The sequence below is a fragment of the Pocillopora damicornis genome, chromosome 5, assembly GCF_964200805.1.
Source record: "Pocillopora damicornis chromosome 5, jaPocDami1.2, whole genome shotgun sequence".
NCBI lineage: Eukaryota > Metazoa > Cnidaria > Anthozoa > Scleractinia > Pocilloporidae > Pocillopora > Pocillopora damicornis.
In genome coordinates this window covers 25402213-25426699 of record NC_142674.1, presented here as the reverse complement: position 1 = coordinate 25426699, position 24487 = coordinate 25402213, and the positions used below count along the sequence as shown (strand labels likewise).

The following is a 24487-nucleotide window of genomic DNA, read 5'->3' as shown; positions in this document are numbered from 1 at the left end:
ACCCCTTAGAATGTCCAAAGCAACTCTGATTCGCTCCTGTGATTGAAGGGCTACTTTATGTTGAAGATTTCACCACTAACTGATTTTTGCGTACATGACCGTACATGGAATTTATTTGCACTTGTAGTAATATAGTCAACTGAAAAATTAAATTAATATGACAAAGAAGGTTATTACACATGTCGATTTCGGTTGAAGCGACGGGAAAAATATTATACTTACAATTTGTGTTCCATATGCGGCTAGTAAGCTTCGAAGTGCGATCTGTGGTGACACTTTTGAAATGTAAGTTGCGTAACGAACTTCTAGGTTTTTAAATAATTAGTCACCTGATCTATTTTTGCCGCGTTGCGCTAAGATAATTAAATATTCACAAAAAAATGACAAACGGCTTGAGAAATGCAAATCACTCCGCCCCAGTGCGGAAATTAGGTCTAAATAATTAGTTCTAATTGAGCAACGACTATAATAGCTTAAGTGTTCAATGTTCAATAAAGAAGTGTCAGAAAATGGTGTTAGAGTCCATTTCTACTATCGACTAGCTTGAGCAATCCGCATTCAGTTCGTCTTGAGTGGCTATGAGACATAACTTGTGAATTGGTCTGTCATACTCTCCGTCTCTTGTCTTGGTTCTCACTTTTCGGACAAGTCCGTCGTTTCCAGGATATGTGCCTACAATACGCGCCATTTTCCATTCACATCTTTTGTGTTTGGGGTCCAGCTCCAATACAAGATCACCGATCTGGATGTTATCTCGCACGCGAAACCACTTGTTCCTTGGTAACAAGTTTGGGGCGAAATACTTCATCCAGCTCCTCCAGAAATCAGCAACTCTGTTTTGGGCGCTCCTGAGTAATTGTCGCGGATTGGTTCTTTCCTCTGGTTCTGGTTGTGGTGGTGGATTGTAGTGGCCTAGAAGTAGGTCGTCTGGAGTGATCGGTGGGGCCTCCCAGATATCGTCGGAACTGGGGTACAGCGGTCGTCCGTTGACCATGTAGGTGATTTCTGACAGAATTGTTCTCCATTGTTCCCCGGAGTAGGCTTGGTTCTTGCAAGTGGCGTTAAATGCTTGTCTGACTGACTTAATTAGGGTTTCAACAACTCCGTTTTGGTGACTCGCATGTGGTGTATTCCATTCCCATCTAAGCTCGCAGCTAAATTTATCAGAGAGGACACTCTTTACCCCAGGAATATCCCAGTTCTGCGTGATTTCCTTTAGGTAGCCTTGGGCACCCACGAAATTTGTACCACGGTCTGACCAGCAAACATTAGGGTGTCCGCGTAGGCAGGCAAACCGTCGAAAGGCCATTAAGAATGCGTCTGAAGTTTTATCGGTGACCAGCTCAAGATGAATCGCACGTGATGTCATGCAAGCGAAGATGATCACTTGTGCCTCTTTCAGAGTTTTGCGGCCGAGCTTGATCTGTACTGGCCCAAACATGTCCATAGCAGTGTTTGAGAATGCCGGGAAGCCAGCTGCTACTCTTAGGATTGGAATCTGTCCCATGAGCTGGTTGAGAGGCCTTTTCCGTAGTTTTCTGCATATGACACACTTTGAGGTGACGGTCTTAGCCATTCTGCGGAGTCCAATGATCCAGAATATTTTTCTGGCCTCGTGGATTAAACTCTTATAGCCACAATGCCCACGTCGTTCGTGGAGGTCACGCAGAAGCAAGATCACAAAGGGGTGGTCTTTTGGCAAGATGATAGGTTTTCTCAACTCTTCCGGGAGACATCTGACATCTTCAAGTCGACCATGTGCACGAAAAAGGCTATCTTCATCCTTCTTTGCTACCAGTTTCTTATCCAAGCTGTCTTCGTTGACGTGAAATTGACTTCACTTCAGAAGATGGGTCTCGGCAGCCTGGTCTAACAACTTTTGCGCTTCCTCTTTTACGACCTCGAAGCAACCCTTTTTCATAAACCCCCTTTCAGCGGAGAGCATCCTCTTCAGAGCGATGTCGTAGTTGCTTCGTTTTGGAGGCCCTCCTTCTTTCCAGGGCATCTTCACTTGTATTCTCCCGTCGACCAAGGTAGTTGAAGCTGCGAGGGACTTCACGAACTTGCTCTCACGTGACACGTTTTCAGTGCAAGTACAGAGTTTGGTTGGTTTGACTCCAAGGAGGTCTTGGTGCAGAAGTTTCTTGATATCTTCCTCGACACTCACTGTCCCTACTTCTATTGACTGAATTTCAGATAGAGTGGAGCCGCTTGACTCGAACTGTCCCAGAACGTACCATCCAAAACAGTTTCTTTTCCCGATGGGCTCTCCAGGTTCTCCGGACACTGTGTGAATATCAATGAAGGCCTCTACGAAGTCTGTGCCAATAAGGAGATCTATGGCACCACCCGAGAGATGTATTTTATCGGAAACGTTCTTCAAATGGCTGTATTGTCTCACTGACTCCTTAGAAATTGTTTTGGCACTACTGCAAGGTCTAGTTACGGTATACACTTGAAGGGTCTTCGTAATATCTTCGTCAGAGGGCGAGGCAACCGTGATATCGATTATCTCAGAAGGTTCGCTTTTCTTCTTTCCACACGCCAGATTCATAGTGAGACGTGTTGCTGCTCCATTTAAGCCAAGTCGACCAGCTGCACTTTTGGAGAGTAGGCTTGTGTTAGACCCGGAGTCCAAGATGGCGAGAACTTCGACAAAGTTTCCATTTTTGCCCATGACTTTAACTTTTTGCACAGGGCAAAGTCCAGTAACAGGTTTCAACTTGCTTTTCTGGTACACAGCATTCCCCTGGATGTTACCATTCGATGTAGGTGTGGGCCCTTGGAACTGACTTTGAAACGGTGGTGCTTTGGGATTCAAACTTGTGTTAGTTTCTCCAGTCTTCTCATTATGTAGGCACCGGTGATGGTTTTTTCTGCATTTGTCGCAGGTTGAGCCGTCTGGTTTCTTGCAATCGTTTGTGTGATGCGCTCTCAGACACTTGCGACATCGCCAATGTTGCTTTACAACCTCCCACCTTTGATTGACTGTTAGAATCTGAAACTTAGGACATGCAGCCAGGTGATGTTTGGTCTTACAGCCAAGAGGACATGTTTCATCGTCAGAATCCTCGCTGTTAGCGGCGTTATTTTCTGTCTTTTTGGGACTTTTGTCTCGGCGAATTTCGTTTCTTTCCACTGTGTTGGTGTTCGCTTTCCCTCGGGAACGAATACTCGCTTCTTGATGTAACCAGGTGATTAGATTGCTCACAGTTTCTTCTTTTCCTTCTCTTTTCATTTCTCTACCAAAATCTGAATTGTCACTTGGATCGAGTTTGGACAGAAGCTGGGACATGAGGAACGGCGCTTCAACTGACTCCAGCACAGGACACCCAATATTATCTTCCATGTCACTTACATAACAGGCTATTGTCGCAGCGAAATGCGTTAGGGACTTAGAATCTCGTTTGACTGCTTTAAGATTATTAATCTCGGTGTGCAGTTCGTCCATTAGTTTTCGTCTGTCTGCGAACTCTGTATCCAAAATGATCCACGCGCTGTCAATGGTTTTACAAGTTTTTACTTGGTCGGTCCAGAACGATCCTTTTGGCATTGCATTTCGAAAACGTTGCAATTGTTCATCTTTATCCTGACCGTATTTCTTCATCCAATAGCTGAACTCCTTTTTCCACGTGACATAGGTTCTGCGAGTTCCGTCCCATACTGGTACAGGTAATCGTTGTAAACTTGAGTTTGACGGTTTTGATCCGATGTTATCGGCCATTTTCTGCACCGCCGACGTCATGTCCGACGGGATTATTACAATCGAAAAAAAAAATCAGGGCTTCAACGGGATTATTACAATCCCGTTGAAGCCCTGATTTTTTTCAGGCTTCTTCTTTCCAATTGCTTAAATTGGAAAATTTACTGCGATGATCACATTCCACTTTCATCTACAACCGCAGTACAAATATGAATTATTTCATATAAAAACTTCACATCATTTCACTGCACGGGAAGATATGAACTCAATAAATTGACCTCGCTCCCAATGTGTGGCTTCATAGCTCAGTTGGTAGAGCATCGCACCGGTATCGCGGAGGTCACGGGTTCGAATCCCGTTGAAGCCCTGATTTTTTTCAGGCTTCTTCTTTCCAATTGCTTAAATTGGAAAATTTACTGCGATGATCACATTCCACTTTCATCTACAACCGCAGTACAAATATGAATTATTTCATATAAAAACTTCACAAGATTAAAACCGTTATGTGAGGACTTACGATAACGTCAAGAGCAGTAGAAACCTTTGTACAAATTCTATGGAAACAATTCACACACTCCTTTTCCTTTAAATCTCCTGTTTCTTTGCCTTTCGATTTTGTATCTTTGCTATTCAGAGAACGATATCTCTTCCAGCTTTCTTATTTCCTGTGTTCACTCCATAGGTACAATTTTTTTTTTTCTGTGAAAGTTTCGATACGCTTAGAACGGCTTCCCATTGAAGGGAAATGTGTTTTGCAGTAAAACTGTATAACTGAAAGAAAGGTTTGTGAGGACAGTAATATTTAAATTCTTCACATTTTTATCTTCCATACTAGCTGCCCCAAAACCAATTGACTAAATGATGAAAAAATTCTGAAAATTACCCTCTTGGCATTTCCTGGGCCGTATTTGAAATCCTGATAAGAGAGCCCAAAGTCAGTCAACTTGCAGACACGATGCTCATCAAGAAGGATGTTACGAGCTGCAAGATCGCGATGAATTATCTGAAATCGAAAACAAAAAATGATATGATCTGCCAAAAGGGACTTTTATAAACTACATAAAATAAAAAATAAAATATAGGTAGAAAGTTTAACATCATGCTAATGTCAAACCATTTCTCTGTGAAATAGTGATTCTAATGTGCTGGATCTTTTTAGCTGTACAGAATATTCTTTTGACGATTTGCAAGTCACGCCATTTTAACACATGCAGGATCACATACTGACCAGAAAGAGTTTGAGCACTTACCCCTCTGGACGCGAGAAAAGTCATGCCATGTGCGATCTGTTTAGCAAACAGCACCATGTCATATGTTGTCAAGTGGTCGACCCCTCCGACCCCATGATGATATTGGTCGAAAACCCCCCTGGATTTTCTGAGATAGCCCAGCAAGTCACCTCGCCACAGGTACTCCATGATAAGTATTGGCTGAGCTAAGAGGGAAAAACAAGAAAATTATTATATGGCAAGCAGTGCAGAAGCTGCAAAATGTGTTTAAATTGTACATGCTTTATCTACTTATACATTTGGTTATATCTAAGAAAGAGAGGGAAAGTCAAAGAGGAAAAAACGCAGATAGAAAACGGATGGACACATACAGCAGATACAGAAATACAGACAGACACACCAGTCTGGGAGCAAATGTCATAAAATAAGGTCCCGTGTGAAGTTCGTGCTGAAAGCAAGCACCTAGTGTAAAAGTGTTCATTAGGTCCTACTAAACATGAAAAGTTTTGGTGCCAGCTTTGCCACTTGGTCAGACGGCTTTTAAGGGGGGGGTTAAATTCTGACCCATGAAATCCAGCGTGAAAACGAGGCTAAAACACATAATTCCTCATAACTTTGTTAATAACAGACAAAAATACACCAGACTTGCTCACATGATTGGGCATGATCCTCCCTGTTGGTTTATGCTAATTTACATAGGTCACGTGACCTTACGCATGAAAGCGAGGCTGAAACACATAATTTACTATAAATTTGTCAAAAAAAATCCTTATCATGCTAAACTTGCTCACCTTAGTCAGTTAGACATCTTGCATCGATTGGTGCTACTTTGTAGTGTCACGTGACCCCATACATGGAAATGAGGCTGGATTGCAAAACACGCCAGAGGTGAACACATCATCCAGGACAATAACGTTGACTCATGGTAATGCATATTAATGCTGTATGTATAGCATTTGAATGAAAAAAATAAAAGCTAAAAAGCTGCAATGATAATGTATTTCGTGTGGCTTATATGACTTTATTATGAGCGATTTCTACAATCCTATTTCGCAATGGGAGACAAGTCGTTGTGGCATGGGGAACGGAATGTGTGGCAACGCATAGAGACGTCAGGCATTTACGAATTACACAAGAAGAAGCCGACACGAAGATTATTTTACATGCTCTGGATGCCTCTGCTCAAGGTGCTACCCAACTATCTATATATTCTCCTGACACTGATATTCTTGTTTTGGCTCTCCGACGGTATCCAGATTTGTGCTCCAACCCTTGCTTTGTTACTGGAACCGGCAGTAGTCGTAGAGTTATCAACTTGAAGTCAATCGCAGACGCCCTTGGGCCCACTAAGACGGCTGCGCTGTCAGCATTTCATGCGTTGACCGGAGCAGATGTTACTGGGAGTTTCTCTGGAAAGGGAAAAGCCATTTGTTAGGATGAGTTTGATAACACCAGCACTCCTATCTTGCAAGCTCTTGCTAACCTCGGTTGTGGGGAACAGCCAGATGACGGCACAAGAAGTGGAGTGGAACAGCTGGTTTGTCGGATGTACCAACTAAAGACAGACATCAAAACTATCAAAGCCCTCAGATGGTCCCTCTTTAAGAAAAATCAAGCTGAGTCTGAGAGGTTGCCGCCCACACAAACTGCTCTCCATCAAGCCATACTGAGAGCGCACTACCAGCTTCTTGTTTGGAACAACGATCATGTAGCAAACCCAGTGTTGCCCTCACCAGAAGGCTATGGATGGCAAGATGAAGATGGAAAGTGGGTACCAGTCATGAAAAATCTTCCACAAGCTCCAGAGGCAATTATACAGCTTGTCCGATGCAAGTGCGCCAAGTCCCGTTGCTCTAACAACCGTTGTCAGTGTCAAAAAGCCGGACTTGTCTGTACTGATCTCTTTCTGTGCTTTGAAGATTGCCAGAACGAGTATGCTGAAAGTGATGATGAGTATGATGAAGACGAAGTCGAACAGGAAATTCCATAGGAATGGACAACAGAACAATGTATATAGATATTCAGTAAGACTTTCATGACTGTATATATAGAACAGCAGTGGTCGCTATTTTCATTTTCTGCCCTTGTTCCAATATACACGCGAAAATGAATACATGGAACCAGTATCATAAGTTGGCAAAATTATTGATTATGTGTACAAGATAAATTCTCAAATGGAGCCTCCGCAGTATTTGCTTTATCCGTCTTGTCCCTGTGCTATGGGCCATAGGACAATGATTAGTTGAAGTTTTTATATCTGAAATCGGATAACCAGATATGTATCTGCCAAGTAGTTGTTAATACATTTGGCAGGACAAATGCCATCCTACACGATGCTACCAGATATATCCAGCCTCGTTTCCATGTATGGGGTCACGTGACACTACAAAGTGGCACCAATCGATGCAAGATGTCTAACTGACTAAGGTGAGCAAGTTTGGCATGATAAGGATTTTTTTTGACAAATTTATAGTAAATTATGTGTTTCAGCCTCGCTTTCATGCGTAAGTTCACGTGACCTATGTTAATTAACATAAACCAACAGGGAGGATCATGCCCAATCATGTGAGCAAGTCTGGTGTATTTTCGTCTGTTATTAACAAAGTTATGAGGAATTATGTGTTTTAGCCTCGTTTCCATGCTAGATTTCATGGATCAGAATTTAACCCCCCTTAAAAGCCGTCTGAGCAAGTTGCAAAGCTGGCACCAAAACTTTTCATGTTTAGTAGGTCCTAATGAACACTTTTATAGTCTGGGAGCAAATGTGGTCCCGTGTGAAGTTCGTGCTGAAAGCAAGCACCTAGTGTAAAAGTGTTCATTAGGACCTACTAAACATGAAAAGTTTTGGTGCCAGCTTTGCACTTTCATTTCGCTTTCATGCGTAAGGTCACGTGACCTATGTAAATTAGCATAAACCAACAGGGAGGATCATGCCCAATCATGTGAGCAAGTCTGGTGTATTTTTGTCTGTTATTAACAAAGTTATGAGGAATTATGTGTTTTAGCCTCGTTTTCACGCTGGATTTCATGGGTCAGAATTTAACCCCCCCCTTAAAAGCCGTCTGACCAAGTGGCAAAGCTGGCACCAAAACTTTTCATGTTTAGTAGGACCTAATGAACACTTTTACACTAGGTGCTTGCTTTCAGCACGAACTTCACACGGGACCTTATTTTATGACATTTGCTCCCAGACTGTTACACTAGGTGCTTGCTTTCAGCACGAACTTCACACGGGACCACATTTGCTCCCAGACTACAGAGAGATGGACAGACAGACAGATAAACAGAAAGGCAGGAAAATAGGGATGGCAGATAAATAGACAGAGACTTCCCATCGTAAGTTAAAACTATTATCACAATTAGCGTGTAAATTTTAGAGCTTAAATCTTCCAAGTAAAATGGCCTACATACAGTGCGAAGTAAATTTCTTTAGATTAGACAAAAAATGGAAATAACCCTTGAATTAGTACACCATCTAAGCAATACTGGTTGACGTCGGATATGTTTTTATCGTTACTGTGAATTAGCTGATTATATTCATAAAAATAGCTGATTACCTCCAACTGTAACACAACCAATGAACTTAACAACATTTTCATGGCCCTCCCTTCCAAAGAGTTTTAATAACTCGATCTCTCTCAGCAGGGCCTTCCTTCCTTTCTCTCCGGAGATTGCTGGGAAACCACACAAAAATTAGATAAACAAACAAACTTTGCATGTCAAGAGAGACCCAATTATGTGGTAAACATTTTTGTATACTAAGTGCTATATTACCAGCGCAACTTCTAATAAATTTAAGTAGATTCATCCTTGTTGAAAACATTATTTGCTAAGAAAACGCTGCACATCTCGAGCATTGTTGTTAACTAGGCAAGCTCATTGGACCGCGCAATTGTTTACAGACAACTTACAAAAGTAGAGACGCAATTAAGCCTTGAAATTGCACCTGTTATAATACCTAATAGTCGGTCGAATAGATATTTGAGACAATTTTTATTAAAGATATGCTCTGTTTGCGCCTTCTTGTTTCCTACCGTTCATATGGTACATAATCCTTGCTTTTATCTTACTAAAAACTACAATAATTCCTTAGCATTTCCAGAATTATTCTAAATTCGTTTGACTCTATAAGCTTGTTACAGTCGCACCTGTATTTAGCGGTCACGCACGGGAAATGGTTGACCGTTTAATATAGGCTCCACGGAATAGGGCTACTATTGATAAGAGTTTAAAAACGCCACTCTATGCCATCACGGACCACTTAACATACACAACCTCGCTCAAAAATATTACTAACATTGATTTCGGGAGATGAACCTGGATTCAATTTTACTTGAAAGATTATTCTTAATTTTATTTGAGTACTTCCGCTTTAGTGACCGTTCAATACAGGTAAGGAACATTGAAAATAGGCTGTTGGGACTTAGTAAAGGGTGAGCACACCTGCTTGATATAAAAAGCGCCATAAGCAAAGGAGGAAAGTTTCGATACTTTGAAAACCGACCGCTTATTACAAGGTGACCGCTTCATACAAGTTCTATTGCATTATGACGTTCAGCTTTTCCAGCGGAAGAAGATCATACTACCACCACTAGACTGGCAAATGGCTCTGAGCTTTTTGCGCCAGACTCACCCTCTCCAGGTTTCTTTGAGGTCACATGACATTATTTCCCATCAAAAGTTTCTAAGCGAGCAATTTTACAAAATACACGACGGAGTGACATTTTCAGTATTATGGTATTTTCCGCTTTTATTCGCTTGAATGCAATTTAACCAATAAATTTTCTTTTTTCTCCACAGCTTCTAACACTTCAAATCATATTCGTGTTCTGTTGTATGGTAGTAGCGTTGTATGACAAAAGACTTAACAACCGATCCCCCGGGGAACCATCCGCTAACAATTTGACATGCCAGCTGGTAAATCATTTTAACAGCGCACAGTTTTTAAGCTATCCATGTTATGTATCAAGTACGTTAATGAAGCATATTCTAAGTGAATGCCCTTTATTAAGATATATTACTCAAAAAATTAATAAAGGATAGTTTAATCAGGCTTTGTAGGTAAGTACTCACGTAGGAAGCATTTCGCAGCAACCGTGCGATTTCCAGGTCTGCCTCGAGAACGACCTAGTAGCGCTCGCCACACTGAACCGAATGCCCCTCTGCCAATATGCTCGCGAAGGATCAGGCGGTCAACTGCAATCTCCCATCCATCTGTGTTTACGTTCAGCTGATCCATCTCAACTTCATCGTCCCCTTCACTGAATAATTGCAGATGAAAACAAGACTTTAACTATCTGTGTTACCTATCTATCTTTTCCTTCTTTGAATCTGGTTTAACGTAACTTGGTAAAGATATCCTCTATATTTTCACTTTAATTTTTTTCTTTTCGTTTTTATTTCCGGGTGCTTCAGAAAATTATCACTTGCCAATGAAAAAATTATTGAAATAGGTGAAATTTAGATACTAATTTACTGAACGCATCGACCCAGAGAGGAGATTTTAATGAATAAAGTTAGCGCCGACTGTGTTTTTCGGCATTTTACGTCATATAAATATCGTGCCTCCTACGCGAGAAATGAAATACTAATTAAAACCATCCGAAGTATTGTCTACAATCGATACATCGAGTAATATTATTATAAATCGGCCTACAAGACTCCGAGTGTATTTTCTGTAACAAAGAGTGACGAAGGGTCAAAGCTTCTCTTCTTCTTTAAAAGTACGTCACCCACAACCTGGCATACTGGTAACAAAAAAAAAGATACTAAACAAGATGTCAAAACAAGTGAAGGACGAACGAATCCAAAACAGACAGGATGTTAGGAAACATTTGACTGCCATTTGATAAGAACGGCTTCGAAAACTGTTGCTGGTTCGAAATAAAAAACCTTTTATTTTGGCCAGTGTGCTCTTAATGGTGAACATAGTCAGTCCGAACAGAAAAAAAAAAAGACTTATTTACTCAGCAGTGGCGCTTATCACTACTCTACTGAGACTTATTCAAGAGTTAGAAACTTCGGAAATAACCACACGTTCAGACATTGAGCATTAAAACGGGAATTCACTTACCGCAGCCTAGGCGGCACCTCAGGTGGGACTATTGTCAAAGGATATGTGGAGACAGATGAAAGAAATCGCTTCGTTGTGAGTAAGAATGACATCATTAACTAAATTAAAGCTTGCGACTCAGAAACCAAGTGTAACTTATATTTGACTCTGTTGTCAAACAACAGGAGAAGGAATAAGGTGGGTTATCATGGTGATTACTTTCATGTAATTTGTAACCTTTTTGTAATTTGATTAGTAATGGGCTTTGCGGGACTGTAAGGGACCTTCAAAATCAGTGCTGGAAATGCACAATATGACCTGCTTAAAAAGGCTCGTTCGTGCTCCAAACACCGACGTATTAAAGCCACAATCTCAATCTACCATATGAAGACATCTTATTTTCGTATGGTAACATTTTACCTGTCTCACGGCGTTTTTTAATGTATGAAGTGAGCGCCAGTAGAAAAACGACAGCGGCCAAAGGTCCCCCAATGTAGTACCACTCCAGTGAGCTGCTGGAGGGAGCCTCTGAATTTCCCGAAATATAATAATTGAAGAAGCTTAGTAGGAAAGGAATTTTCTGGTTGGCATTAAAAATAAAAATTAATATCACCAATTATCCAAATAGAGAGCTAATTTTTTTTTGGTTCAAAAATTGACGTTGTTCATTGCTTGCGTTGGGTGGCCGGGAATAAACTTTTGAAAAACAGACGCAGATATGTTAATTTACAAAAAACAGGTAGATAGAAAGAGAAAGATTGGTGAAAGAATTACAGAATATGTATAATATACTGCTACTGTTTCAAACTCGTTTTGAAACAGTTTTTTCAAATTCCTTTCAAATTTCTAGTTTCCAGAAGACTAAAAAACCACTGGAAGAGGTTTCTGAGGAACATAGAAGGCGGACGTGTAATTACATAGTTATTTACTGAAATTATATGTGGTTGCTTAAACAACTTACCTTTGACATTTACTGTCACAACAGAGCGAGCCACAGTTCCTGGCTTGTTACGTGCTTCACAAGAATATTCGCCATTGTCCTCTTCCCCAAATTCAGTAAGAGCCAGCTTACTCTTTTTTTCATCTAATCGTGTATCTATAATTGCTCTTTCTGTTATTGTTTCTCCATCTTTTCTCCACCTTATGCTTATTGTTTCTTCGTTGACTTTGCAGGTCAATGTGAGGGTTTCTCCTTTGGTGACTGTTATGTCTGTGTCTGGAACAATTTGAGCAGAGGCTTTTCCTGCATTGGAAAAGGGGCAATTCATTAGAATGCTTGTGTCTCATTAAAAAATACAACTGCATTATAAACACTCCATATAACAAAACAAAACAAACAAAAACGTGGAAAAGAAACGAGTCAAATGTGACCTTTTATGGGAATGCTTCGAATATGTTGCTTTAGATGGAAAAAAAAGTAAGAAAAGTGTTTCGTAGTGAGTTTCGAAAGAGTTTCAGAACAAGCTTGAAGCCTTTATGTTTTAAATTTCCTGGTTACTATTTCAAACGCCCAGGTCCTCCGCTGAAATTCTAAATCAAGGTCTTGATAATGTTCCATCTTCTCGTGTTCTTTTTTCTCCGCCCTTGTATCAACAGGACGCAGCAAGTGAGTCCTGCAACATGAAGTTTTTTTCTTTTCCACCAGTATGGTAGCAGGTCTTATTTCAAGTAGATGATCGTCTGTCTAAATTCTACAGGTCCACAACCTCATTAGGTCATTTTCATCACTTTCTGAGGAGAGTGGACTTACTACATTTTCTCAAGCTGACGCGGTTAAATTTCCGTGGATAAATTGTGGAAATCATGAACGCAATTAGAATCAAGGACTCATGACAATTCAATCGATAGAGAATACTTCATGAAAAGTCTGTCCGTATAATATTTTACGCACGAGTTGGTAATATCGGAAATCGAACAGGTGTGCGCAGTGAACGAGTGAGATTTCTGGTACAAACCGACTCGCTGTTTTTCTTTTTGCGTTTTTGTTCTGCATGCTTTCTATTCCGCATGATTCTTCACAGAAGTTCGTCAGTCATCGTTTGAAAGTAGTTTGACTCGTTAAACAGTCCTGGTGGATAACGCTTTACGTTTCACTATCCGCCTTACTACAATTGGGCTCAGCTTGCCTAAATTTTCTTCGCGCTATTCCTTTTCTCCGTCACTATTGCCCATGGATTTACAAGTTCATGTTTTTGTCTTAATTTCTTCTCTCCCTTTTTCTCTTCTTCATCTTCAACATTATTATCGTCATTATCAACGTCATCATCGTCGTCGTTATCATCATCATCATCATCATCATCATCAATATCATTATAACTGAACTTACCATAAACACGCAGAGTTGCTGAGGAACTGGTTGTGTTTGCTTTGTTTTTTGCTGTACACTTGTAAGTCCCATTCATCCCTTTCGTGACACTTGGCGAAACTAGGAATGATTCCCCTTCGTGATCGGTTTGATTGATACCAGATGGCAGGTCACCATTTTTTTTTTTTTTTTTTTTTTAACATTTTTTTATTTTCACTTAAAGCACAAATACTAGAGTAATACAAAAAAATACAGAGTTAATTACACTAACGCTTACGCTACTCACTAACACTAATTACGAAATACTACATTACATTACATTCACAGTCGGCTAGATTTAATTTATGTTGTGGTTATATAATAATATAAGCCTAATTTGTACAAATACTAATCTACATCAAATTCCTTTTTTGGTAGAACGACTGTATATACAACTGCGTCTGTAACTGTTAATACCCGATACTCATCTATTGAATTACACTAACATGTTTTCCCATTTTTTATAATGAATAGATTCTTTTTTATTCTTTTTTGCAATCAAAAATTCAAATTTCCGAGTTTCAGATGTTTTAGCCTTCAGTAAGGATACAGACGGCTTGATATTTTACAACGACATGAATAAATGGTATATTTTCCAAGAATGATTATGTGATTTAACAAACAATTCCCAGGGATATTATCGGAAATACCAAAGAGGATTGTTACCTCATCAAGCTTATCAATTTTCATATTGTAAGTATTTAACCAAGAAATAACCGAAAGCCAAAAGTTTTTAGTGTAGGTACAGCTGATTAGCAGATGCTCAAGAGTTTCTTCGTGATCTCCACAAAAGGTACACATCGGAGAAGGAACCAAATTCATTTTATATAGGATTTTATTGGTGTAGAGAATACGATTTAAGATTTTGTATTGAAAGGCTCTCGTTCTGGTGTCAAGAGTGACTCGACCCGGCAACAGATAGATATTTTTCCAGTCTATATTACCTGAAATATTATATACGGAATTAAACTTAGATTGGGCAGTCGGAGAAATCTGGATTCGTTTGATCAGGGTGGAATAGATTGATTTTGAAGTCATTCTTGTTATATCTTGAACATCGTCTGAAACATCAGGCAGGTCACCATTGTTAAAAGTCCAGACGAAGGTTGGTGTTGGAATACCTGAGGCTACGCAACTAAGGTTTACAGGGTATCCTTCCGTACGAAATTGGCTTTTCGGAGGCTCAGTGATCTGGGGAAAGACTTGAAGTAAAAAGATCACCAAGCTCAACAAAGGTTCGCATTTTCCATTTTAACCCCCTCTCCCCCCTCCCTTATCCAACCCTAAATTAAATAGTTTCAAATTAAAATCAAACTATGTTATTGCCAAGCCTATTTTAGTCCAAGTTTATTTTGCAATTGGTTTTCTTCTCTTTTGATATTGAAAGGTATTAGTCAGCCCAACGTGACATCAAAACATTATTATATTTTCTTAAAAGATTTCCTATCTTGTGGAGGGGGATAGGGGGGCGGGAGCCCGGAAGAACAGGGTAGGGAGAGGGCGGGAAGCGGGAGCAGAAATTACTGGGTATTATTCAGTCAAAAACACTTATCTAGCAAAGTATTGAAATTTCCATTTAATATCCACCAATGCCTAAAAGAAAAATTTGGAAGCAAGAAAACTTAAATTTGTAGTCGGGCTGGAAAAACAGCTTATACTTCAGTGTCTGGTAAGCTGTCGAAAATCTCCAGCAAAGAAAGCGATTCAGGGTCATTCAGGGTCATTCAATGTTATTCCTGTTAACAGGAATAACAGTGATGGGAAAGCAAGCTTAACACGGCAGAAATCGCCAGAAACTACAACGGACACACAGGATGTGAGTAAGTTTTATTGATTTTATCTGTAAAATGTTCATATTTCGAAATATTTATCGTTGTAACTCGACTTTATTTCGTTCCCCATACTATTCCTTATATCGTGTTCAAATTTTCAACGGTTCCTCTCGTAACTTAGCACAGAGTCACACAACGCGTAACGTTTTCATGAATTAATCGTTAACTTCTTCTCGAGACGTGAGCTTGGGCCACCTGTGGTCGAACCGTCATTTTATGCACTCAAATTTTCCGTTGTAGCAAAAGTTCATAACTACGTAATAGCGGGATTATTTTCATATGTTTCTTCGAAGTTTTGGTCGCTGATTTTGCAAATTTCAATGCGATGAAAAGTTTACATGGATGTTTCTTCAAAAATCGCTATCTAACTTCAATAATAAATACTAAGGGCCTCTTTGCATGGGGGTGGGGTAACCCGCCTGTCCATATAATTTCTTATTTTATCTTGATCACGTTCACATGATAGGTGGGGTGACCCGCCTAGGCGGGTTGCCCGGTCTGCCAGGTAGGGTAACCCTGTCAACTGGGATGACAATTTGCCATGTAAACGTGTCAAGGTAGAGTAACCCGCCCAGCCGGGGTCGCTTTCATGGCAAAAAGCTCTAAAGCGAAACACGTATATTTTAAAACTTTGTACATTTCCTAGCCGTCTCATGGCAGAAAACACCAGAAACCGCAACGGACACACAAGGAGTGTAAAATGTTCACATTTCGGAATTTAGCGTTGCAAGTGGACCATATAACAAATTATTCCTGATAACTTATTAAGTCAAAGATTGCTCGCGTAACCTCACGCCGCGTAACAGAATGTGTGACGCTTTCATGAATAAATAGATACGTGTCCGAAAATTAATCTTTCGTCTTTCTCGAGACATGAGCCTGGGACGCCTATGCTCAAACTCCCCAATTGTGAGCCCTAATGTCGACAACCTCAAGAAACCTCACCCCAGCACCCGGGGTTGTAAGATTGCATGTAAACGCGTTTTATTTTTCGACCACAGCCAGGTGGGTTACCTCACCTACCTGGGGTCTCCCACCTCCATGTAAACAGGCCCTAAGATAATGACGCACTGATAGCCGCTTCGACAAACTGTGACGCATACACTTTTACCACTTTTGAAAATATACATGAAATCATGACTCCTTAGTCATGGGTATTTAAAAAGGAGAAAAAAAAGTCAAAATTTTAAACGAACTTTTCTAATAGATTCCGTGACAAATCAAAAGGGCACTGGGGGCCAGCTCATTCACGCTTTTCCCCAAAAAAATTCGCCGGTTTCTCATGTAACCCAATACCAATATAAGGCACTTATGTGAAGATCGGTGTATGAACACCCTTGAACGTTGAAAATATATTAAGTCGAAGGAACAGTTTTGGTCTCAGTCCGCATTTTTGTCAACGAAATAAACACATATCGGCTAAAAAGATGAGTCGTGCGGACCATGTGCAAAGCTGTCCATTGTTTCACGAATACTGCGCGTGTTAAATATTCAGTGGTGACATCTCATTTATATCTACATCTACTCTTATTTAGTTGCGAAATTTTGTACAGACATCCCACCAACCAACACGCACGCAAAGTGAGAAGATTGTATGAAGGATTGAAATTTTACTAAGAATGATTGTGATCAAGAAACGGGCAAGGAATATTCTACAATAGTGCAAATAATTGTGAAAGATGATCGCGGAAAAGCATGACGCTCGGTAAGTTGTAAGCTGACATGTTACCACGTATCAGACGAAAAAACGGTATAAATTGTTAGTCTGCATTTTATCTGCAGTCTGCATTTTGTACCTAGTCTGCATTTTTTACCCGGTCTGCGGTCTGCAGTCTGCATTTTGTACTGACCGGATAGATATTGCTGTTTTTGTTCGAGCGAGCCTCAAGTCCGGACCGAAATATTGGAGCTCGGAAAAAATTTGATTATCCTCTTCCGCTCTTTCGCGTGGTCACAGAATGTGTTGAAATGAACCCGCTATGGGTCCCCTTAGGTGTGGACATTTCGGCTTCTCGTTTCAAGTTGCATTTTTAGAGGTTCGGAAATGTTATCTGAGTTATTATTTTTATTAAACCATACAATTATTCTTTCCACGTGAGTTTCTGAACTTCATCGAAATTAATTTTGACTTTCACTAAGTGGGGAGGGGTAGCACGCGAAACTACTTCTGTTCAAGATCCACAATTTCCGTCAACAACCGCTTCACCACGATACCTCATTCATTGCTTCCAGAATGAATGAGCTAAAAATGGTGTGTTGATATCTATAAAGTCAAAATTGCTCGACACTCTAAAAAAATTGGTTTAAACTGCCCAAAAATTAATTACATATGTCTGAACACGAAATTAATTTACATGATTTTATACATCAGTCGTCATGTTCTCACTCTTTAAATGTTATCATCGTTAGAGAACTCTTTTTTTCATTACTTTTAATCAATTTTAAACTGATGTGGTTTCAAGCCCTTAAATCTGATTTGGTACCAGGGAATGGACTTTTTTTTCTCATCGAGGTAAAGATTTAAACTGATTATCGACTCCAGATCTCTCTATATGCAAATGAGAACCGTACCTCCCGCCACTTCGATCCAGAAAGTTGAGTTTTTGCTCCCTTCGCTGTTTTTGGCACTGCATGTGTATTGACCAGAGTCTTCAAGTCTTGCTTGACGAATCGTGTAAGTGTTGTTGTTACCGAGATTCACCCCATCCTTAGTCCAGAGTATCTTAGGTGTAGGGCAACCGCTCAGAAAGCAAATTAACGGAAGCGATGAATTATATGCAATGGACTGATTCTTGAGCTCAGGATTAATTTCAGGAGGACCTGGGCATAGAATTAACAAGTACAGTTCGAAAGAAAAAACATTAAAGAATGAGAGGAGCAACAGAAGGAAACAAAAGTAAGTCAACATTTACCTGTGACTGTAATATGAAAAGCTGATTAATTTTTCCCTTCACTTTTTTTAGCGCTGCATGTTATTGACCAGGATTTCCATAGCTCTCTTGATTAGTCGTGAGAATGTGGTTATTACCAAGATTCAACCCATCCTTAGTCCAGAGTATCTCAGGTGTAGGGAAGCCGCTTAAAGAGCATTTAAACTGAGGCGATAATTTAGAGTTAACCGACCGACTTTTGAGCTAAGGGTTAATTTAATTTAAATTGGCCACCATAAAGATTTTCTCGGCTGACATTTCGACCGTTAGCCCTTCGTCAGAGCTAACACTCGAGACATCAGCTTGGGAAGTACTTACGGTGGCCAATCTAAATTACTTACTCGGTTGGTAAAAACAAAGTGTATTTTACAAAAAGTTTGGAAGTTAATAAAAGGACAGTTCAGGGATATCTGTGCAGCATTTTCTACCAACAAATGAATCTTTAACTTTCTCCTTATACATAAAACCACTTACATTTAAAAGGCCGTGATTCCCGAGTTCTTGAGCAGTTAAATTCTAGAAGTAAGTTTATCCAGATAATCTTTTAAAAGTAATAAACGGTTGGAGATTAAGTCATTTTATTTTTAGTAGAGAAAACATCCATTGGCATAACTGTTGAGGGTTCCTGCCTAATTATCATTGCAATCTATACATAGGAATGAATCCAATTGAATATAAGCTTATAAATGCTGTATAGTTTTGGAAGTTGTAAAACAATGGCGAAAACCCGCCATTGCACTTTCGAGTCACAAATTCTAAAAAATTCCCTCTTGTCACTTACCGACTCTTTGCCGGTACCGAGCGCACTCTTTGCAGCCACCATTCCAAGATGACCATGCCATACAACCTTTGAAAACAATAAGTTGCGCGCAAAAAGTCATATGTCATATTATCACTCTACTTATGCCGTTTACTTCCTTTGCTGCATTAATCTGCATCTTGTCATAAAGGATACCAAAATACATAATTATTATCGTTTATATCCCCAGTTTTTAATTTCCAAGGAGACTTCGAGCTAACATTTCCAAATTAAAAAAGATTGATGGCTTGAAGCTTTTAAATCACCCAGCTTACAGTCCCCCATTTAAAAGCATCATTGGTGTTGTCTCAACATCTGTCAGGGATTTATCATGTTATAAGCCAGGGAGAGTGACATTGTTTTCTATTGCTCAAATGGATGACTGTGCAAAAATGTTAAAAGAAACAAACTAGGATTTTAATGTTTTCAATTTCTAATTTTTAACTTTACTGTAAAAGTTCCACCAGTATATGGCAGAAGCCTGAAGCGTTGAAATTAAATTCTTGTAACAATTTAAAGTTTTATTTCTATGCAGCATCTTTGTCCACACATCCATTGATCAACAGAAAAGAGTATCCTGTCTGAATCGCTCTATTTGGATCCATTCGTTTATAAATGGTAGTTCAAGCATGGCTACTTACAATCTGTTATATCAGTTAGGATGAGGATGTTAGGTGAACATGAAAAGAAAGATCCACATTCGGTGAGTAAGTAAGTGGCTTAATATAGCCTTGGAATACTGACTAACACATCATAAGCTTAACGAACAAACTGAACTCCTCGCACTCACCCGCTTATGAGTCCGGAAAGAACGCCGTGAAAGAGAAAAACGATTTTGAAAAGATGTTAATCCATTTATCTATTCATTTGTTTATTTGAACCAACCAGTTTGTTTAGCACGTCAATATTTTACATTGAAATCGATAATTATGTAACAGAATTTGTTGACTGATGTCTGATGATAATTAAACAAATATCGTTTATTACAGAACTTGGGTATTGATTTTATACTAGTACTGTCCACGTCAGTAAAATCGTTTGGATAGTAGCATTATAACATTAACAGCTATCACTAACTGTCAGCCGGTGCAGAGAGTTAGTGGCGTATATAAAGCCACAGGAGAGTTCTTTATTTATAGGGACGGATGATATTGATAGTTACCTTCCCATTTGGCTAGACAGAAAAGATGAGATAAGAAAGGAGGAACAGTTAATGATCTAAATAACATAGCTTAAGTTATGAAATAACAATTCATCGTAAAATTCTACCCCACCCCCCCTCTTTTTTTTTTAGGAAAGGAATTAGGTTTCAGGACTTTCTCAACACATGGAAAGCGAGCATTAGCGCCTAAATTTACATTTCCCAGAGAAGGATGTGATGTTGGAAAAAGATTATCCAGAAACTTAAGAGAAAATTATCAAGGATAGGTTGCATTTCTAAATTTCTGTTTAACCTCGTTCACGCCGGTTTCGCGTTAAGGGTTTGACTGATTTTATGCGTGCAGCCATTGAATTACTTGTGTTAAACTTTGTTTTACTGTTGTTCTGCGTTTGTCAGGCCTTATAACGATCCCATGGTAGACGCCGTGAACTTTTTTGTTTGCGGTCTTGGACGAGATTCAGTCGCGATCAGGAAGTAGAGAAAGTTAGCATTGCTAAATCGAATGTTCCTCGTCAGCTGTCACCAGCAGATCACATGATGAGGGGCCAGATATGGAAGTCTTTACTAATAAAAATCTACCGAAAGTACGAGTTGAGCTCAAAATTCAAAATAAAGCATAAAAGTAGACTTAAAACACATTCATGACATGGATGTCAGCGTAAATTCCATTGGTTGAAACTGTATTATTGTAGGAGAAAGCGATTTTCGATGGGGATTTTAGAAGTACTCCTTGATAACATCGGAGTTTTGTTACGCCTCGTCCTGCACTACAGCTTCTCAGCAAATTTGATTTCACGTGATCCCGTGTGTTTTCTAGTCCTGGATGCCAAATGTTTGCTTTGAATATGAGATTATTGAGGCTCCAATGATTTTTCGTTGTTCTGCTTCGCTGTGATGATAACCTAACTTTGTTTTTACAACACTTAATCGACATGCACTCCGAAAAGAGTAAACAATTCATACTTGGACCGGCTGTAGATAGGATCTTAGGCACTAAAGGGAAATATAATTGTCTTGAGCATGATTAACAAGAATAAGAATTGCGCGAGATAAACTAAATTCAACTTACCAGCTGAGTGATTGCAGAAGTGGCACGTGAATAAAAGTTATAAAAGAAATAAAATTAAAACGTGCATCTGTTTCTCAAAACATTCATTTGTTTATTGAGAAATGCTATGCACTTTTTCTTTCGTTTATCACCTGTACTTTAGTTAAATATGTTAACGTATACGCACTGTGAAGGTGCCATGCAAATAGATATGCTTTAAATGACAGAGAAACATGTACTTACGTTCTAATCGTTTTTCACAATTGCCAAGGCCAAGGAATAATAAAAAAAAAATACATCAAGAACAGAAAAATAAATGAAATAAAAGTAATTAACTGCTAAGAGAGTTGATATTCATTAATCAGTCGGCTAAGACCTCTGCTCAACAAATAATTCTGATATGAAACCATTTTCATGATTATGACTTTAATTCTCATAATTAGTTTCAAGTAACTAACACCTCAATTTTACAGTCTACCACAGATAAAATCTAATTTTTTTGTAAACTGAGCCACTGAATCAAAATCGAATCCTTATCTACTTATGGTTCACACTGAATAAATATTTCCACAAGAGCTTAATTCAAAACGGTTTCAACAAGTTTCCAACCATAACTTAGGAAGCAAGGCGAATATCAGAATGCCATGTTTATTGATGATCATAATAATAATATTAATAAAACGAAAATTGTAGCTTTCATTATTACAAAAGTAAGCGACAGTGACACAAATTTGTGATACACACTGAAAATATGACACACACTGTTACTGCAGTAGTGAAAAGACATTTGAAATCCGCCAAATAACTATAAAAAGAAAACATACTTACGATCTGTTTGCCCGTTAAGGTAGGAAATAAGAAAAAGAGATATGCTAGTTAGTAAGGCACATTTGTTATTGCCTACATTGTCCTTCAGTTTGGTATCGTGAAGTAAAAGCGTCTTTTTAATGGAACAGCCGGTAGTATGACTACGCGTCTTATTACACTTGCCACAACTGTTGGGTATTTCAAATGGTTACCATGTTGGCATTCCATGGGGAAGTGTGACCGTATAACAGTCTTTAACATGCTGTCACCCAGCAATTGTAAAAAAGACATTTTGCCAAACTCAAATCAAAAATGATGATTGGGGCGAAAACTATATCGGTTCATTGTAGGTAAAGCGTCTCCTTTTACAAATCTACTCTTTCGCAAAAATGATGATTACTCTGAAGAGAGTCTAACACATGATGACTGTCGAATAGTACCTAGTTTGTTAGAAATGTAAAAATGAGGAAAGGTAAAGAAAAAGCTACTTACGACCTGTTATGTCAATGAGACGTTGGTGAACCCGATGAAAAAGAAGAAAAATTAATCAACTGAAATTGACTATCAGTTTAAAGCCGTTGTGAGATACTGTGTACTAATTGACCGAGTTGGAGGGCCGGTCGGGAAAGTATTTGGCTCGAGGTCATGACGTACGGAACGAGCATAGCACAGAGGTCCGAGTGCCACGATCGAAAGTCAAATATTTCCCATCCAGCCCGACCTAACTCAGTCATTACGCATTTTATTGTATGACTTTTTAGTGTTGGAAATTTTTAATTGTTTTTTCTTAAATATCATGCGATAGACCGGCGCACGCGGAATAACCACAAAAACTATTCTACAATTAATACTTTCCTTTCTGTTTTCGAGTTAGAACAGGAAACTCACATTTCATCGAAAAACGTGGCATTTGTTTCCATTTGTGCCCTCTGCTGTCACTCATTTTTGGCCACAAAAGCGGACAATGTTTTTCATTTTAATATTTTTTGTACGAGTGCACTAGGGCCGGGCGGCTTTTTCCGGACCGGGAGCCCGTTTATCGGGGTTCTGGTACATAACGAGCCCGTAAAGCTGTTCTGCTTTCCTTCAAGATGGTTTCAAAAGCTTTAAAAATTCTATAATAAAACTATTAGCTAAAGAAACAAAATGGAATACTAAGGTTGCCAGGCTGCTTCTCTCTTCCTAAAATTTTAATTTTAAAATATTGCCTCGAGCCCGTTAAGTTACCGGGCATTTCGAGAAACGGGCGCCGGCTTTCATCAACCTGTCCGGCCCTACACACGTCAGCTTTTCTAGGGAATTGCACGAGCGGAGCCAGACTGGCCATATGATAAAATCGATTAACACGAATTAATTTATGCCTTTGAGCATATTTTCAGACATCAAGAGATTAAATATCTTGCAGACACTAGAGGTTATAAGCTGGATACGAGAGATAACAATTAGTTTACAATCTCTTGCGGACAGCAATAAATGAACCACTTTGAGGTATGCGAAAACGATTGATGTTCTTTAATAAAATAATAAAGCGACACTGCTTTCGCTGCCAAAAAAGGAAGCAAAAGATATCAATAAATACCAAATGACTTTTAAAGGGAAAAAAACGTATGATAATGTTTGATATACCTCGCAAAGGTAAGAGAGTCAAAGCATTTTGAATTGAACAGAATAAAAGAAAAGGGCTTCGAGAAGGGTTGTTTAATTTTCGCTTTTTTTGACGTTTTGCTTAATAACATGATCTATGTATGAACTAAAATCATTTCTTACCCGCTAAATTGTCCACAAACCATGATTTTAGAGAGGAAAGAGCAACAGAAATAAATTGTTAGCTGAATTCAAGTGTTTCATACAAAATAATAATACTAAGGCAACAAATTGTTACTTTTAAATACTTGATATGGTGAAAGAAAGCAAACTTCTATAAATTATAGAATTTTGGTTTTTTTCACCGTATTTCATGACCTAGTTTATGAGTTGCTTAGAGATTCAACGTACCGAAAGGCCAATGATCGCAAAGGGAAAAAGGCAAATACCACTACACGATGAAACTTTCCTACGTGAGTAATTTTCTACTTTTCTAACTAAAAGATTGAACATGCTGTGCGTAGGTTGTTTAACTCACCCTGAAGTGCTCTAAGCAAAGATATGCTAAGCAAAATGTAAATTCTAGATACAGTTCAAAATGACTAAAATGAAACACGCAAGATTCCCTGTTAGTCTGAGTTTCGTGCTTACGCACTCGTCAGACCGATTTAATGAAAAACATTCCTGTAGGCTAATATATAATATAATATATATATATATATATATATATATATATAATACATAATATATATATTTATATAGAAATTAGTCTACAGGAATGTTTTTCATGAAGTCTGTCTGACGAGTGCGTAAGCACGAAACTCAGAGTAACAGGGAATCGTGCGTGTTTCATTTTAGTCATTTTGAACTGTATTTCGCTCTACACTCATGGGTTTCGAGCACTTTCCAACAGCATTTACTACTATTTCCCACAACTAAATTCTAGATAAGGTGAATTGTAACTGGATTTTCACATACTGAGCGATGATCAGACTGT

At 39.0% G+C, this 24487-nt stretch overlaps 3 protein-coding genes and 1 long non-coding RNA gene across 4 annotated transcripts; all 4 read right to left on the bottom strand.

The window, feature by feature from the left end:
• Positions 1–83: 83 nt before the first annotated feature.
• LOC149046143 (uncharacterized) lies at positions 84–3745 on the bottom strand. Its single transcript, XM_089206008.1, has one exon. The coding sequence runs from the start codon at positions 3743–3745 to the stop codon at positions 1838–1840; it is 1908 nt and encodes a 635-aa protein (XP_089062134.1). The 3' UTR covers positions 84–1837.
• LOC149046144 (uncharacterized) lies at positions 539–1576 on the bottom strand. The gene has a single exon (XM_089206009.1). The coding sequence runs from the start codon at positions 1574–1576 to the stop codon at positions 539–541; it is 1038 nt and encodes a 345-aa protein (XP_089062135.1).
• A 6231-nt stretch (positions 3746–9976) lies between the features above and the next one.
• Positions 9977–13454, bottom strand: LOC149046142 (vascular endothelial growth factor receptor 1-like). The gene is made up of 5 exons (XM_089206006.1): positions 13311–13454; positions 11946–12227; positions 11405–11512; positions 11006–11033; positions 9977–10193 (listed from the first exon to the last, which is right to left on the bottom strand). The coding sequence occupies exons 1-5, from the start codon at positions 13384–13386 to the stop codon at positions 9977–9979; spliced, it is 711 nt and encodes a 236-aa protein (XP_089062132.1). The 5' UTR covers positions 13387–13454.
• Positions 13455–14432: 978 nt separating this feature from the next.
• On the bottom strand, positions 14433–18607 carry LOC149046141 (uncharacterized). The gene is made up of 3 exons (XR_016186757.1): positions 18565–18607; positions 17732–17980; positions 14433–14530 (listed from the first exon to the last, which is right to left on the bottom strand). It is a non-coding gene; the product is annotated as an uncharacterized LOC149046141 (long non-coding RNA).
• Between the last annotated feature and the right edge of the window lie 5880 nt (positions 18608–24487).

Bases quoted from the DNA above. Each gene is read 5' to 3' on its own strand.
- LOC149046144 (XM_089206009.1), bottom strand. From the start codon at position 1,576: ATGGCTAAGACCGTCACCTCAAAGTGTGTCATATGCAGAAAACTACGG.
- LOC149046143 (XM_089206008.1), bottom strand. From the start codon at position 3,745: ATGACGTCGGCGGTGCAGAAAATGGCCGATAACATCGGATCAAAACCG.
- LOC149046142 (XM_089206006.1), bottom strand. From the start codon at position 13,386: ATGAATGGGACTTACAAGTGTACAGCAAAAAACAAAGCAAACACAACC. The intron at 11,513-11,945 runs GTAAGTTGTTTA...CGGGAAATTCAG, and splicing joins TGTGACAGTAAATGTCAAAG to AGGCTCCCTCCAGCAGCTCA. The intron at 10,194-11,005 runs GTAAGTGAATTC...GCAATTATTCAG, and splicing joins GAGGTGCCGCCTAGGCTGCG to TGAAGGGGACGATGAAGTTG.